At 50.2% G+C, this 17561-nt stretch overlaps 1 protein-coding gene across 1 annotated transcript in view; it reads left to right on the top strand.

Moving 5' to 3' along the window:
- The window catches only part of CRIP2 (cysteine rich protein 2), a 58863-nt gene that overhangs the window by 27848 nt on the left and 13454 nt on the right, over window positions 1–17561 (top strand). The window contains exon 2 of the mRNA XM_073356248.2: window positions 10740–10834. Within this exon, the coding sequence (XP_073212349.1) occupies window positions 10740–10834 (95 nt within the window). The remainder of the gene's footprint in view (window positions 1–10739; window positions 10835–17561) is intronic.

Here is a 17561-nt window from a genome sequence, read left to right as displayed (position 1 = left end):
CCAAGGGGACTCATTGCACAGGGGACAGATGCACAGAGAGGCTAAAGGAGGGCTAAGTTGACTGAGGATCTGTTTCAGAGTAGTGCGTATCTTCCCTGCAATGGAAGGTCCCATACAAAGAACTATGTTGGGGGGATTGTGAGGACGTAGAGTGAAGTGCTTGAGTCAGGAAATACCAAATTTCATGTTCCTGTGTAACCATAACTCTGCCCCATGGGAGGTCACATTATGATGCAGAGTTTAAATGACAAATGGCCTGCTATTTCTCAAACCTAATACCTTGCTATTTCTCTGCTATAGTAACATACCTGATGTCTTACTGATTTTCTCACTTCTAATGGCCATAAGTCTCTCTGGTGCTGTTTTCCATGTATGTAACGCTGCAGGGGAACCAGGGGCCTTGCTGCAGGCTGAGCTCCTCGGCCTGGAAACTGAGGAAGGGATGCAGAACGGAGCACATGTGCCATGGTGCAATAGCAAAAGGACCAAAGCGGACAGCATGGTAGACTAGCCCCATCGTTTCAGGCATACAGCTGTAGAGGAGCCCCTGGTGGCAGAAACAGTGGATTTGAATGTGGATGAGTGTACATTGTGTTGGGTGGATGGGTATCTCACTGCACATCCAATCCTTGATTAACTTATGCGAAGCCTGCACTGTCGCTGTCCCCACAGAGGACTGGCTGGATTTGGGATCTGATTTGCCCAAGACCATCCTTGAAGAGACTCACTGCAAATATTGAGCTGGCTGAAATCTCAGCATGTTGCTTGGTCCCAGGAGGGTCATGGTGAGTGGGCTGCAGTCTCAACTCTGTGCTGTGCCTGAAGCTGTACCCTGGAAGGGGACGGCGATTGTGTATTTATAGAGCAGATACGGCGAAGCGGCAGGAAATTGGAACTCTTTTTTTTTTCTCTCTCTGAGTGGTGATTTATAGGACTTTGAACACAAATGGGATGTCAGTGCCCTGGAAGTAGGTTGGGTGTCTCCAAGCTATTTCCTCTGTTGGGAGTAAACAATGCAGCCTGGAATACTCCCTTGCTAATCCACTGGCTGACGGCCTGGCTAAGCGGTGGCTTGTTTGCGCTCCCTTGGGGAGCCGTGGGCCCATTGTTCAGAGCAAGATAACTTTCTGTAAACATCTGCCACATGGAATCAGAGAGCTCAGCTGGGCTTGACTGCACTGTGGCCCAGCAGGATGTCTGGTTGAGAGCTTTGTTCTCCAATGGAGGGATCTGGGCTGGGCGGAATGCCCTACCCCCATCATGTTGAGGTGTACGGTCTCACTGATGTCAGAGTTACTCCTTTAACTTGAGGGGGATGATGTCTTAGCAGGTCTCCTACTCCCCAGTGACCCCCTTAACAGGGGTTGCGAGGTCCTGTTGGAGTCTCTTCCACTCCCTGGTGCCGAGGAGGAGTTCTTAGCCCGTGAGCAGCCTGAGTGTATGGCAGGTTATGATCTCAGGAGATTTCCTTCCGGGCTCTGCTATTTGTGTGGGGTGGGGGGTGGGTTTCTGAGCTTTAAAGCTCTCCTCTCCCTCCACCCCCCATGTTTTCCACTTCACCTCCCACCGCCAGGCCTGGCTTCATGGAGAATTGCCTGGTGCTGAGGTGCCCTGGATATGGCTCCTGCTGGACCCTCAGGGGTCGCTGCAGAGTGAGACAAAGTGTTCACCCCCCTGGGTCCCAGGCCTTCCTGTGTCAGAGGGTGCCAAGCGTCCCACCTCTGTGGTGTTAGCCCACCATCTTTGTGAGCATGGGCTTTGGAGACCCTTCACAGTCCAGAGTCCTTCCCTAAGGATCTGGTTACAGTGTGGTCACGGCCAGTAGCTGAGCCGTGCCTGCTCCGCCTTGTGAACAACCAGCCTGAAATATTAAAAAGCAGCCGTCCAGTGCTGCCAGACTCACAGAGAGTCTTGGGCGTGGAGGTGGAAACGCACTTGGCCGGTGGCAGGGCTGTAATGGAGACAGCCTCTTTGTCGTGATCTCTGGCCATTTCCTGCTGCAGTTCATTGCTGTAAGAGGGTGATGGCTATTGTTGATGCTCAGAGCAGTGGGGAGAGGAGAGTTCCTGATTGATGCTGCTGAAATTCAATCCAGGGGTTAGCCTGACCTTCTCTCCACCATGACAATGCTGCTCACGCCGTTTGTGCTCTGACACCAGGCTCAGCTTACAGCTTTCACGCTCCATTTCCCCTGCCAGGAGGTCTGTGGGGGGCCCGGTAATGCCAGACAGGCCCTGTGTGCCTGCCTGTGGGGTGGCAAAGTGCCTCCAGCTGTGACCCAGGGCAGAGGGAAGCAGGTGCTTAGGAGCCATGCTTGCCTTTGGAAAGTGCTTGGAGAGACATGAAGCTGTTTAAGGCTAAGAATGGTTTATTTGTGACGTAGCTTTGGTTGTCTACAGGCACCGCAGGTTCCATCCCCTGAGGCAACTGGGAGCTGGGGGGGAGGGCATGCTCTGAGCCCTGATCAGCACAGGCCCTTGTTGCATGCTGGGCTGTGATGTGTGGTGCCGCTGTAGTGCTGCGCCCTTGTAGCTTGCTCCTCAGGAGCAGGGAATGGCTCCACGTCATTTCCCTGGGTTCGCTGATGTTGTGTTGGGGTGGGGGCTGGCTCCCTGCCCTGGATTATATGGGTCAGGGGCAGTGGGCTTTTGCGGTGACAGGAAGCGTTAGGGACCCACATCTGAACCCAGACCCAGTTCATTGCCTTCAGCTGGTTCAGCCAATGAACCTGGCATCCTTATTGTGTCTGTTCGTGTCTTCAGCCATTCTTAAACCCTGCAGCCACCCTGGGTCTCTGGTCGCTCAGTAGTGGTCCATGCCCACAGCTGTGTTCTGGTCCTGCTTCCTGCTCCTGGCCCTCACTCCTTGTTCCTGGCTCCTGCTCCTGGTTTCCTCCCGCTGGCTGCTACCCCCTGGTCCGGCTGATACTCAGGTTCTGACCCTCAGATTCATCTCTCTGCCTAGACATGGTATTTAGTGTCTAACCACAGCACTGGGAACGTCCACACTGCAGTAAAAGACCTGCAGCATAGCCGTGGCTGGCCCAAGTCAGCTGACTCGGGCTCACAGGCATTGGGCTGCGGGGTTAAATGCTATGTAGACATTTGGGTTCAGGGTGGAGCCTGGGATCTGAAACCCTCCCTGAAAATGGGGCCTCAGAACCACAGTTGCCAACTTTCACGTGGTAAATAAGCACCCTGACTTTCACAATAAGCCAAAAATCAAGCTAATCCCATTTCAAAACAAGGCCAAAACAAGCCAATCCCTAAGAATCCCAACACTCTAAGTGACTAGATTCGTCTGGCGTGCAGTCTGGGACTGTTGTGGGGCTGCTGTGCACCCCTCACTCTCTCTTCTCCCTTGCCCCTTCTTGTCCCCCCTTGCCTCTGCTTGCAGGGAGCCGATCAAAAAAAAAGAAGCAACAACCTGCAACAAGTCCAACAAGCTACAAGCCAAAAACTAGAAAACAAGCAAAAACAGTTTCTGCAGTTTCTCGTTTAAGTCTCTTTTTGAAGTGTTTTTGTTGAAGAATGGCCACTTTTAAGTCTGTTATTGAATGTCCAGGGAGATTGAAGTGCTCTCCTACTGGTTTTTGAATGTTACAATTCTTGATGTCTGATTTGTGTACATTTATTCTTTTGCATAGAGACATCAAGAATTGTCTCCCTGGACACTCAATAACAGACTTAAAAGTGGCCATTCTTCAACAAAAAAAAACTTCAGAAAGAGACTTCAGCAAGAAACTGCAGAACTGGAATTAATTTGTAAACTTGACACCATCAAATTAGGCCTGAATGAGACTGGGAGTGGCTGGGTCACTACAAAAAATAATTTTCCCTCTGATACTCATACCTTCTTGTCAACTGTTGGGAATGGCCCACATCCACCCTAATTGAATTGGCCTCGTTAGCACTGACCCCCCCACTTGGTAAGGCAACTCCCATCTTTTCATATGCTGTATATTTATACCTACTCACAGTATTTTCCACTCCATGCATCTGATGAAGTGGGTTATAGCCCATGAAAGCTTATGCCCAAATACATTTGTTAGTCTCTAAGGTGCCACAAGGATTCCTTATTGTTTTTACTGATACAGACTAACATGGCTACACCTCTGAAACCTAGCCAACAATCATCTCACAAGCCAATTAAGCCAAAACAAGCCCAATTTCTATGGGTTTGGCATGTCTGTTCAGAACCCAGGCTCCAGCCTAAACCTGAACCCAAATGTCTACACTGCAGTTTTTAGCCCTGTGAGCCTGAGTCAATTGACGTGGACTCTGAGACTTGATGCTGTGGGTTTTTATTATAGTGTAGATGTTCCCTCTGACCCTCAAGTCCTGATTCCTGGCTCTCAGCGCCGGCTCACTCCTTTGCCTTGGTAACTTGGCTCTTGATTCAGGATCTGGCTGCTAGGCCTGGTCACTTCTGTGCCAGCCTCCCGCCCTAACCATGAGGTGAGACCACCCATGGTCCGGTTCCTAACAGAGAGGCGAGGGGGAATGCCTGATGCAGCTGGGCAGCCCCCACTCAGCAGAGCCAGGGAGTCCCTGGGTGCATGTGCAATCCATATTGGATTGGTGACTCTCCCCAGTCCAGAGTCTCAGGGCAAGCCTGACCTGTGGGAGCCTTACTGCCCTGTAGATTGCACCGCCTGGTTGTGTCTCTGAGGGCCAGTGGCCAGGGCCTGTTGGGATGCCTGGCCTTGTCTGAGTTGCTGGCTCCGGGGGGAGGCGTGGACAGGAGTAAGGGGGATGCAATCCTGAAAAGTTTGGGAACCACTGTTCTAGCTTCTGGGCCAAATTCTTACGTTTCACCTGTGCAGCTCCACTGGAGTCAATGAAGATGTGCAAGTATAATGGAGAGCAGAATGTGGTCTGCAAAGTCCTTGTTACTGGGGACTTTGAGTGAACCAGAAAGGACCCAGCTCAGCTTTCAGATCCCAGATAGTGCAGGTATGACAGGTAGAAAAAACCTCTTGTCTTGCCCCCTTTTGACCCAAGGCGTTCGCCAAAGTTCAGAGACTACCAGTTTGTTTCCATTAGGAGGAGAAATTGGTGATGGATTCAGGTATTTCTTGGAGGCAGTTCTGTTTGTTTACAAAGAAGTTGCATAAAGTCCTGAACGCAGTAGGGATTACACAGCAGGAGGTAGTTTCTTTGCTTCCAGTTCCAAGCTTCTTTCCAGCTAGCACTTTGCCCAAAAACCCTTTCTTAGCTTTTTCTTAGGGTCATGCTACCAGGGCTTATTTAGTCTCACTGTGTCTGGGGTGCCTTCTCTATGTACTTCTGTGGTGTTCCAGCCCCTTCTCTCCCACATGCACAGCTGGAATCAAAATCAGTTCCCTATCCTGGTATTTACATTCACGCCACAGAGAAACCCCTCCGCCCACATAGTTCAGACCCCTAAGCCGCCTGTTGTTTTGGAGGGTGGCTCCTGTTGTTCTGGCTATCCCTAAACAAGAGGGGCATTTAATTGTTCCCTCATTTAGTCTGAATGGAAGGCAGCTGTTACACCCACCACCTCCAGTGTGGTTTTTCTCATGTTCCAGTATAACAACATGTAAGCAAAACAAATTTGACATTCCTCCCCCCACAATGAAGCCAATGAGAATACATAAACAAACCCATAATGCCATTTTCAGTCGCATTTAGAATAGAAGTGCACTTCAATCCTGCTGCTTTATTTGCCTGTTAAATATTTCATTTGGCTTTTTATGACTTCATTTTATGGCAACTTTAATTGAATTTTACCATATTCCAGCTGTTGTGCAGTGCCCAGAGTGTGTGCACCCACGTCTGTATGTGTCAGAGAGAGAGAGAAAAAACAAAAATGGGGAATTAGTGGGTGTGAAGAACAAAGACGGATCCCAGCCCTCAAGAGGAAATGGGAAAGAGGTGGGAGGCAGCGTAACAAATATACTTGGTTAGGCATGCGAAGAAAAGATAAGGGTAGCAAAATGAATTAATGCTGCCAGAAGGGGTTTGGGGTAGAACAAAAAGGACTTTCATATAAATATCTTGGGCGGAAAAGAGAGATGGAGGGTGGAGTGGGATGGAACTGATTCAGAAACAGCAGAGATACTGTGCTTATTTAGATTCCTTTTTAATAATATAAAGCACAGATGCCTGGGCAAAGAGGGAATAAGGAAGGTTTTGTCAATATGCTGGTAGCTGTTGATAAAAACCCCCATGAAGTAACCCTGATGGAGGGCGTGGGAGAATGTTGTGTATGTGTCTGCAGGTGTGGGTGACGTGTGTCCAATTTTATAATGCTGTAGGAACTGATTTATGGGTTTACAGAGCCACTGACAATGATCCATCGCATTCTAAGGAGAGAACCAAGAGATAGTAAAAGAAAAGGAGTACTTGTGGCACCTTAGAGACTAACCAATTTATTTGAACGTAAGCTTTCGTGAGCTACGTGCATCCGATGAAGTGAGCTGTAGCTCACGAAAGCTTACGTTCAAATAAATTGGTTAGTCTCTAAGGTGCCACAAGTACTCCTTTTCTTTTTGCGAATACAGACTAACACGGCTGTTACTCTGAAAGAGATAGTTAAGCATTTGAAGGAAGCCGATGAGACACCAGTCCTAAAGAAAGGCAGCATGGCCTAACCCGTTTCTATCTGGTAACTCTAGCTTGGGTTTCTGCTGAAGGAAGTGGACAAACATCGGGGAGAGATCTAAGCGGCAAGAGGATGCTAGAATCCCGAGTGAGAAGTGGGCCTGGCGCACACAGCCAGCCTGCCTACTGCATTGCTCCAGTTGTGTGCTGGTATAATGCGCTGGTTCCAGTTCTGTTAACCTGGTATAAGGGAAGGGGGAATCGGATCGCTAAACCTCCCAGGCAAACACGGTGAATTTAGAAGGCTAATGGCTGACTGGAGGGCGGAGGATGGTCTTCTAGGGAAGGCATTTGGGGCCTGGGATCTTTCTCAGAGTAGGTGTGAGTGCAGTGACATGGCCTGCTAGCTGCCCAAGGATGCTGGGGGTAATGCTAAATAGCAACATGGAGCGTAGGGATGGCAGGAGGTAGGTCTGGAGCAGGGTACAGCAAGAGTCATTATGGGCAATTATTCTTCAGCCCCCTGGGCCCTCACTGGCTGGTGTTCCAAGGTTCAGTCCTTTTCCCCCTCCTGTCCAATATTCTTGGAGCTGTAGGGAGAGCCAGCACAGAACCAGGGCCGCAGTGCCAGGAGTACCTGGACAGCACACATTCACAGCACAGTCCAAAGGAGGGATTGCAGCTGTTGGGACTAAGCCCTGATGCATCTGAGGTGATGGTGGAGGAGGAGGGACCTTGCCACAGACGGCACCTGTTGGATCTGTCCACAGCCATGGGGGCTCCTTGGCTGTGTCCTGTGCCTGAACACACAGATAGCCACAGTGTGAGAAACACCCCCTTCCTTCTGTGCCTGGCCAGGGGATGACCTTGGTCCTTTTAAACATCAACCTGATACACACTGTAGCCTTAAGACTCAGCTCCTGCCATCTCTTACACCTGGGAATGGAGCCTTGGGCTCTGTGGAAGCTATCTGTGGCCCAGAACGCAGCAACGTGGCTGCTCACTAACATGGATTGGTGTGATCACCAGTCACTGCGTGGGCTTCCCATTGAAACCAGAGTCCAGTTCAAGGTTGCTGCTCTGGCTTTCGAAGCCTGGCATAGTAGTGGCCTCAGAAGGTGTTGATAAATTGGAGGGGGTTCGTTCAGACAAGAACAACGGGAATGAGTTAAGGGATAGAAACCATGCCTTGTAGCAAGAGACTCAAGGAGGTTGGTCTATTTAGCTTAACAAAGAGAAGGTTAAGGGGGGACTGACATGGGGAACAGATATTTAATAATGGGCTCTTCAGTGTAGCAGAGAAAAGGTCTAGCACGATCCAGTGGCTGGAAGTTGAAGCTAGACAAATTCAGATTGGAAATAGGCTGTAAATTTGAATAGTGAAGGTTACAAACCATTGGGATAATTTTCTCTATCATGGCAATTTTAAAGTCAAGACGGGATGTTTTTCTAAAAGATCTGCTCTAGAAATGATTTGGGGGCAGGTCTCTGGCCTGGATTTTACCGGAGGTCAGATTACCTGATCACAACAGTCCCTTCTGGCCTTGGGATATATGAATTCCAACTCTTCCGTGCGGTGATGAGCTTGCACAACAGCTTGCTCCCTTGGGGGAAAAGTAGTCAACAAGCAAGAGGAGCCCCGTTTCCACAAGACACAGAACTTTCCCAGAACCTGGACTCAGGCTCTTGAATGTGCTGCCTTTCAACATAAGAGACCAGCACCCTTACCACATGCAAACTAAATGCAGAACCTACCTCTTCTGCATGGCTTTCCCCTCATGAGGCCCAGAGGCACAGAGGCATCCTTGCTTCACATAATGAAAAATTCTAGTAAGCTCTGCTCCTTCTAGCCAGCAGGGCTGGGGGGAGAGAGTTTGAAATGTTTAATCTTTGTGGAAGGCACAGCAAAGGGTGACCTTGCAAAGCCTAGATAAGATCGGTGTTGCTGCTGGATCTGGTCTCACATAACATCTTTGTTTAGTGTGCTGAGTGGGAGAGGAGAGATACTAGATGTATGGGCAGGAAACACAAAACGAGATTTCACTTGGCCCGGTTAAGCGAATGCATCTGGGATAAACAATCAAAGCCATTCCTGTTCAGTAGGTGGGAGAAGTCTGGGGAGCAGCGATAGAGAGACTGACCTAGGGTCAGAGAGATGAACTTGTAATGTGACTGTACTGCACAAGCAACTGTGATTTTTTTTTTTTTTTTTTTTAGGCTGAATACACAGATGCTTTCCAAAGTGTGTGGTTAATATCGTCCCTTACTATATATGGCTCTGATGTGACCACACCTAGGTGACTGTGTTCCTTTCTGAGCTCCTTCTCCAAGAATGCTGACAACCCAGGGCCTTTAGGGATGGATTGGACACAGCCTTGTTGCTAAAAGTCAGTTGTGTGTAAACGCTCTTTGTCGGCACTTTTGCCTACAAAATACTTCCAGCCTCGCAAGCGCTGTTAGTTTTGTCGTCAGGAGAGTGCTCCTGCCAACAAAACCGCGTTCACGTTGCCACTTGTCGGCAAAACTTTTGTCTTTCATGGCGGGGGGGGGGGGTACCCGTGAAAGTACAAGTTTTATCGACAACTTCGCAGTGTAGATATACCCTTATTAGTGACATGGCCGTGTCGCTAAAAGCTGTGTAATGTAGACAAAAGGGGCTGAGTTGGAGTGGAAGTGCTAATGGACTACAAACATTTGAATAGCAGCGGGATCTTTAGGGCGGTACAAAGAGGTATAAAGAGAATCAATAAATAAAAGGGAACATCTCTGATATTTAGCCTGTATCTTCCTGCCAGTGAGATTATGAAATGGTTGGAATAGTCGCCAACGCCCAGATTCTCAAGGGACTCCCTCCCACAGCTGGGGCCATTTTTTTCCAAAGAGCCCAGCTCCGTTTAAACAACTACAGAATTGCCAGACCTTCAGCAGTGCTCTGCCCCCAGCAGCTCCTGCTGGGACACCCGATTTTAACATGGGGTGCTGAGCTCTCTTGAAAATCTGGAACAGTTGGAGACTCCCAGGAAGCTGCATTCCTGAAGACATCTTAAAAATCCTCTGGGACTAGCAGGCAATCGGGACTGATCCCCAAACCTACCCTTTGTATGGGGAGATCCTGAGCTCCCTCCAGTCTCGCAGTGCTGCAGAGAGGTGTGTGGGAGGGGGGAGACACTAGGCCCACCCCTGACTTGTGAGGCAGTGCCCTCTGGCAGTGCCCTCAGACCCTCCTCACTCCAGCTGTCTCAAAGGGCTCTGTTCACAGGTCTCTGTCAGTTATGCATATAAGGTTCTCACCAGGGAGAATGTCCCTCTGGGAATTGGGGTGATGGGAGGAAAAGGGGCAAATTCCCATCTTCGCTCATAAGCTCAGGTCTGCTCAGTGTTGTGGTGGGAGCGCTGAGCTACACTGAAATGTATTAGGAGTCAGCAATTCAGTAAGGAGATGCTCCTTTCACCAGGACATACCATGGTGCTGGGGGGCTGTGATGCAGGAAGAGCAGGCTGACAGATGAGACGTAAAATCCAAAGTCTTGACCATATGTGGTTATTGATGATCCCATGATGCTTTTCACAAGCATCAGCCGTTAACTCCGGAGTCTTGGCTAAAATCTAGCTCCAGGGAATTGTAGTCTGCCTAGAGTGTAGACTTCATCCTGCAGAGCTTTTGTTTTTGTGTTTTTTGTAAAGCACCATTTATACTTGCAGAATAAAACTTCCATCAAACAAGGGATTCTTCTGCCCTTCCTGACCTTACAATATGGGGAAGTGTCACTCTGAGCAATTTAACTGCATTTTGTTAGTGAGCCAAGTGATTCCTGTGCCTCTGTCTAGTTGGTAGAGAGCTGTGGGGTCTTTTGGAGTGAAAGTCAGACAATGAATTTTTCCTCCCCCGTCCTGTCCTTTAACTTTCCCTGATAAGTCAGGCTTCCCTAATAGGTCATAATACAGGAGAGAAGAGAAGCAAGGTGATTAATTCATGCTGCAGACAAAGTCAGTATGTTTAGTAATGTTTGCTAAGAGCAGTAATTGCCATTAGATACAGACTCCAACAGACCTGAATCCTGCCCCTCTAGCTTGGAGTGAGACTGCTGGGCCCTGTTCTGCAGATGTTTGCTTTTTGCCTTCTCTCTCCAGCCAAGCTGGCTAACCCTGCTCTTTCTCTTGTCTTTCATGCAGCCGAGAAAGTGACCTCTTTAGGCAAGGACTGGCACAAGTTCTGTTTGAAGTGTGAGCGCTGCAACAAGACCCTGACCCCCGGGGGCCATGCTGAGGTAAGAGCAACATTAGAGCATCAGTTATGCATTTGCCCCACCCTGGGTTGGGGAAAACGTCCCAGCGGCATGTGAGTGGGTCTCAAGTTTGAGATGATGGAGAGTCAGAAGATGCTGTTGCTTCTGCTGGGATGGCTAGGAAGCCCACCAGGGTAGGGCTATTACCCCAATAACCGGGTCTCATCTCAGGGGATAAGAACTGGCTGTAATAATATACTAGAGGGTTGCACGCTTCATTGCTTACATAGGCAGAGCTGGACACTCAGCCACCTCCTCACCCCCCCCCCCCCCCATGTGGATGCACTGCCCAGCTGGGAGGCCTGGTTTGGGGGTGGGGGGGTAGGGAGTGAGGGGCCTGTAGCAGCCTGATCTCCACTCAAACCAGGCCCACAAAGTGCCTGTGTGGTGCTGCGGGTGGTGATGGCTCTCTGGTGCCCTGACCTGGAGGTCGCTGCCTTGCCCCTGTATCTCAACTTGTAGAATCATAAGTTAGGTTGGTGGAAAACAGGCTCTTCCGGTTTTATGATATTCACCAAAACCAGTAGGATTCTGCCCATTGGTACCTCAAACATTCCCTGAAATTTTGGAACAGCTTGGATGAGATTTTCAAAAGTTATTGTGTTGCAAACAGACGGAGGAATGCCATTGAGTTGAGTGTAAAGGCCTCACTGTGCTCTGCTAATTCAGAGGGTCCTGGATCTTCGGACGTTTGGGAAAGCGGGAAGCTCTTGTAGCCCTTTACTTTCCCATTGCACAGAGTGCTCCTAGTGCTACCTGAGTTATCATCCCAGGTGTTTTCACTAGGCTAAATGTTGCCCGTTCTGCCATGTGTGCAAGGTGAGAGAGCTGCTGGGGAAGGAATGGAAGATAGCACAATCACCAAACTCAAATCAGCATTTGGGAAGATGCCCTGGGCAAATCCAAGACAAGCAGTGCTGGCTCTGAGCTAGACAGGTTCAAACACAGCCTTTCCAAAGCACTCCACCCAGCCATGGTAAAGCAATAGAAAGAAAACCCTGTCTGCAGAGTCCCCACCCAGTTAAAATGAAAAGGAGTGGGTTACCCAAGCTCTCAGAGATGGGTGCAGGCGAGGCAGGAGTTGGAGATGCGGAGCTTTCCAATTTGCATTCTTCATACAGCTATTAATGGATAAGAAAATCTGAATTCATTTTCAAATGTAAATATTTGGAGAAAGATAAGAACCAAGGCCCTGCTGAACTTTGGGGAATGACCTTGCGCAGTGCCAGGATCATCTTGTTTAACTCTCACTTGGACTCCACTCCCTTCAGAAGCCCTTTAGGAACCAGTGAGCAGGGGAATTTATGGAATAGGGTTCTGAGGGATGTTGGGGGATGAAGGTCTGAATAGAGATGTTGGGTAAATGGGGCTGTGAGTGGATGGTTACCCATGGTCATGACGTATAATGGGGAGGGGTCGACTGGAGGCCCTAGAGGAGCAGACGGTTTTCTATATGCCACACTGCAGATTCTCCCCTCTAAGGACATACAGCCTCCATGTAAACCTGTGCTGTGTAGCTGGAGATGACACTCCCCAGAAGGCTTGGTGGTTTTGTACTGCTTTTCTGAATCTCTTGGTTCTGGAAACCGGGCTGGATGTCTGGTAAAAGTGGGCTCCGTTGTGAGGCTTCTGGACCTTGATGCTGCTGATACGGTAGTGAACACGCCAGTCAAAGTTGCAGAACAGAACCATTTCTGTTGTAACCCCCATTTTCCCCTCCTTCCCATGCTTGATCTCAGCTGAAAGGAGAACTCCATTGGGAAACGGGAGCATAGTTCAGTCAGCCATTGCAGTTGCTATAATAGAGTGATAAATCTGGCATAGGAGCTGGAACTAGGGATGCTGGGGGTGCTGCTGCAGTCCTTGGCTTAAAGTGGTTTACAGTTTGGTTCAATGGCTCTCGGCACCCCTCTATACAAATTGTTCCAGCACCCCTGAAGTCTGGTCTCTGTTAGCCTGACCACTAGGTATTTCTCCTGCAGATAACTTAAACAGTGAAGAGTTGAAGCTCGTCACACATTGTCCTGAGGCTTGGCATCTTTCCTAAAATTGAGGGGGGACTTAAAACTAAACAAATTCTAAGAGCATAGACAATCCCATCTGAACTGAAGCTACTAAACAGAGGCAATTTCTGTTTGGGTCTTTTTTAAAAAGCAAAAACAAAAGGGAAATTAAAACCAGTTTCCCTTTTTTTAAAATTGCCAAAAAGCAGGCAATTAAAAGAATAAAGGTTGTCATGGTAGCATTGGCTGGGCCACTTTCACTTCCTGTGTATCTCTGGTATGTATTTAACAATTTAAATGGTAATAAGTTACACATTTAACAAGACAACTGGAATAGAAAACTGTCCATCTGTGCAATGACCCTTGGGCCAGATCCTCAGCCCTTGGTTTGTCCTTTGGTGCTACTTCCACAGAGTAAACGGCCAAACTCCCAGTGATTGCAGTGGGAGTAGAATTGGGCCTCCGTTACCTTCTCAGAAATCTGTTCCTCTATTCAGGGCAATAAAGGTGGCCCAGGGAAATAGCTGAATGCTTACTCTGCTCTCCAATTTGCTAATACAAAGCACACTAAAGTTTATCACACACCAGCCTTTGCAGCAGTCTGCTCCCAGTCAGCCCCCTGGACATGAGCCTGGTGTTCCCTTAAGCTCCTGCAGTCCTAGTGCCCTTTTAGCGTGTGCTATGTGGTTTCCGTTGGGGGCAGCAGCTGGTTAGGGAAAGGAACCCATGTGAGGCTCAGTGGTTCTGCCAGGCCTTTTCTGCTGCATTATGTCCTCTCCCTGCTCATGGACCCAAAGTCGCCTCCTCATTTTTAGGCAAGGTTTGCTTGATCTTGCCCCTGCTTGTCACAGGAGATGCGGGTGTATGGGAGGACCTTCAGAACTGACTTAGCAGCGTGAGCCCCATTGCAAGTCACTGAGGCACTTTTGAAAATTCACCATGCAGTGCACATAGCTGGTGCTAGACACTGCCCTCGTAGCCTTCTGCCCTCGAGGAGCTGGACCTCTGGGTAACAGATACTATGCTGAGCTCTGCCACTGGGAGCTGTTCGTTGTCAGGATTACCCTTGCTCCCACTGTTCTGCTTGCATGCTTTCCCAGCTGGTCCCATTTGTTTGTTCCTGTGGAATCAAACAGCACAGAGAGGTTCTGCAATGAAGAACTATCTAAGAGAAGTCTCTGAGTTGGGATGGTGCCGGTTTTCCCCTCTGTCTTGCTGTGAGCTTGTACTAGGATAAAGGGCCAGTGGTTCGTTGCAAAGCTTGTGTCTTTCCGCTCAGTTTTCTCTTCTCGCAGCCTGGGAGCCCCTCCCCGACGGCTGACAATCCCATTTCTGTCTCAGTGGGTTTGGCTCATTGGCTTCTTCCTTGTGTTTCTAACAGAACCCAGGCCAACAGAGCTATACTGTGATTATTGCTTCCTCCTCTGTGCTTCAGCATCTGCTGTCATTACAGTCCTTATGTTGCAGTGGCAACTACTGCAGGCAGATGTGAGAACAGTGGCACGTGGGTCTATGTCAAGCTGTTCTGTGTCTTGGAGACAGATTTATGGCACTCTGTTTTGTATTAAGACTGAATTCACAGGACACTTTACCTGTTTGTAGCAGTTTTAAGATCTGTCTGATTCCATGCTCTGCTGCTTGAGTAACAGAGCCTGTGTCGGAAAATGGTTCCTCTTGGCCTGTGTTCCCATCTTGGAAAGCTGGTGTGTGTGTGTGTGGGGGGGGGGGCTGCTGGGAACAGAGTGTGCTGTGTCTGTGTCCAGAGGTGCACATGGAAACCTGGGAGTCCCTGATGGGGACCTGGCAGAGCTTAGCAGAAAGAAGCCTTCTCAGATGTCTCTGCTCAATCCATCTAAAGCCAGTGTCACAATAAAAATGGAAGGAGGCAGCTTTAGCTGCTTCCATGAATGGCAAACTGCAGCCTCAGCCCGAGGCAATGGCAGAGATGGCATGCCTGGAACAGGAGGGCTTCCCTTTCCTCCCCTCCAGGTGAAGACTGGAGGGCACTGGGAAAAGGAAGAGTTTATGCCATCTTGCTCAAAGGTGGCAGGTCTTTCTCTCTCCAAGGCCAGGTATAGCTTTGTGCTTGGGCTTACGCAGTCAGTGAAGTCTGGCCAAAGCACACAGGGTCTGAGCTGCAGGTGTCCCTGATCCAGGGACGAATCTGCCAGGACTTTACTGGAACACTGAGAATCCAGGTGTGGTCTGCATGGGAATAGGCTCAGCCTAAGCCAAACACCTGCTCAGAGGAAGCTAGCTGTCCCACAATCACCACTGCTGTCACTCAGTCTCTGTTTTGTATAAATTGGGGATCTGTGTCCCTGGAAGCTGGGCTGGTCTCTGCTCTCATGGCTGTCCATCTTGGTGTTACTGCAAACGGTGTCCTGTCCTGGGCTATGTACACTGCAGCTAATGAGCCACCTAAAGGGCTTGCTGGTCAGCCAAGATAGTGCCAATGATGGTAGGCTGGCAAGCTGCGTTGGCCCATCCTGAGGCCTGGCAGGCCCACTTGTCCTCTCCCCCTGCCATGTGTGAGTCCTGGGGTGGGGCAGGCTATAGGAACAATAGGAATGGCCAGACTGGGACAGACTCGAGATCAACCCAACCCAGGCTCCTGTCTCTGGCAGAGACCAGCACAAGATGCCACAGAGGAAGGTGCAATAACTCCATAGTTAATATTCCTTGGACTAGGGGGGTGCTGCCCAGGCCCCCCGGGCAGCAGAGAGCTAGCATAGTCCCATGTGCACAAAGGCCGCTGCTGTGTGGCATTGCTTCCCCAGGCTGCAGATGGGGATAGGGTGACCATATTTCCCAAAAGGAAAATGGGACACTGCGTGGGGCTAACCTGAGCCTGTCCCTCCACCTGCACAAGGCTGGCTTGCGCCGTTCACCTGAGCCTCCCTCCCCATGCTGGGCTGGTGTCGCTGCTCACTCGAGCCCTGCTTGCCTGCCTGAGCTCTGCCTCCCTGGATCCTGCGCAGGGCTGGCATCGCTGCTTGCCACCCCGCATGTTCCTCCGGACCCCACTTTTTGACACCATTTTTCTTTATCAAGTTGGCAAGAGCAAATGGGACAAATGCCCATGTTTGTCAAAAAAGTCGGGATGGCCAGGACAGGGCTTAAAACAGGATGTATGGTCACCCTAGACAGGGGGAGCATCCATGGGGAAACTGTCTCTTCCTGGTGGTGCAGGGCAGGAGGCACTGGGGAAGGGGGTCCTAAAACCTGGCACATGACAGCTGCCGCGTAGCCTGCTGGGTCTTCAGGTCTGAGCACCATGGAAATGCTCTGCCCCTCTTGTCAAGACAAACGCTGGGGTGGCTGTGGCTCCTGCAAGGTGGGGAGGAGGTGCGAAGCTCTGTGTCCCCCCACTCAATCCAGGTGGCGCGGGAACAGACAGAACAGGCCACTGGCCTCAAGGGCTCTGAACTGAAAGATGCTCTCTGGCAACTGGCCCATCCTGCCCAGCCAAGAGAGTGAAGCCGGAAGCGAGTGATTATGGGTGACACAGGAGTTAGGGCGACCAGACAGCAAATGTGAAAAATCAGGATGGGGTGGGGGGTAGTAGGAGCCTATATAAGAAAAAGACCCAAAAATCGGGACTGTCCCTATAAAATAGGGACATCTGGTCACCCAAATGGGAGTGTCTTTCACTCCGCTCCGATCCTGGAGCGCTGGAGAAGGCGGCTCCCAGGCACACCTGCCTACGCTCGAGGGCGAGGGGATCCCATCTGTGATAACACTGTGGAATAGAAATGAGGAGCAACAGGTGGGGCTGTCTGGGCAGGCTCCATAGAGGAGAGTTCTTGATCCCAGCTGTGGGCTGGGCTTCGCATGGGGAGGATGGGCAGAGCTGTCATGGGCCGGGGCTCCTGTGGGGAGGCTGGGGGCAGGGCTTTGATGTGATCTGAGGTGTAATCGTTGGATGCCCTCAACATCAGGGAGGATCCTGGGCTCAGCACCATGAGGGAAAGGCTCGGGCTTTTCCCTCTCCCAATGTCAGGGGTGCAGTGCCCAGAATGCAGTGTGGCCTGCCCGCAGGGCTTAGTAATGCATGGCGTACTGGTACCTGTGCATGGTTTGCATTGTCCCAAAGCGTGGCATACTGGCACAGGTTCTTCCTGCGCACCTCTTGGTCACTTGCTTTCGTTCTTGCTTGCTCTTTTGCTGACTGCTCCTCTGTTTAGAAACCTAGGAACCTGCCAGACCTCAAGCAGGACAACCTGAGCCCAATGAATAACAGTCTCCAGGTAGTGAGGGACCCAAGAGCAGCCGCTCCTGCTCTCGGGCTGACCTAGGAATACTGGCTTCTGGGAGAAGTTCCTGGCTGTTTGGAGTTTGATCCGAACACTGAAATGGGAAGATGGGGGAGAGGGTCTTGTCAGCAATGACATGGGGCTGGTGGTGGGGAGCGCTTGGGGTACAGAGAGCCCAGGGGATGTTTGTGGCTGTCTTTTTATGTTACTTTATATACACCATGACCAAAGCTCGGGGCTACTGCGGAGTCCTTGATCTGTATCTCAGTCTCGGGTCTGGGATCAGAGGAAGAGTGCTCCAGTCCAGACAAGCTCTTCATCCCCCTCCGATTTAGGATTCCCTAGTGTAGACCCTGCCCATTTCTGTGACTGCCATGCTGCACTGCCACCTGGGGCTGGGTGGGGTCAATCACAGCTCCTTGCACCACTGCAGGAGAGGGTATGGTAGCT

Source organism: Lepidochelys kempii, chromosome 8 (genome assembly GCF_965140285.1).
Source record: "Lepidochelys kempii isolate rLepKem1 chromosome 8, rLepKem1.hap1, whole genome shotgun sequence".
NCBI classification, from domain to species: Eukaryota; Metazoa; Chordata; order Testudines; family Cheloniidae; genus Lepidochelys; species Lepidochelys kempii.
The sequence above is the reverse complement of the archived record's forward strand: the minus strand, read 5'-3'. Positions and strand labels throughout refer to the sequence as shown.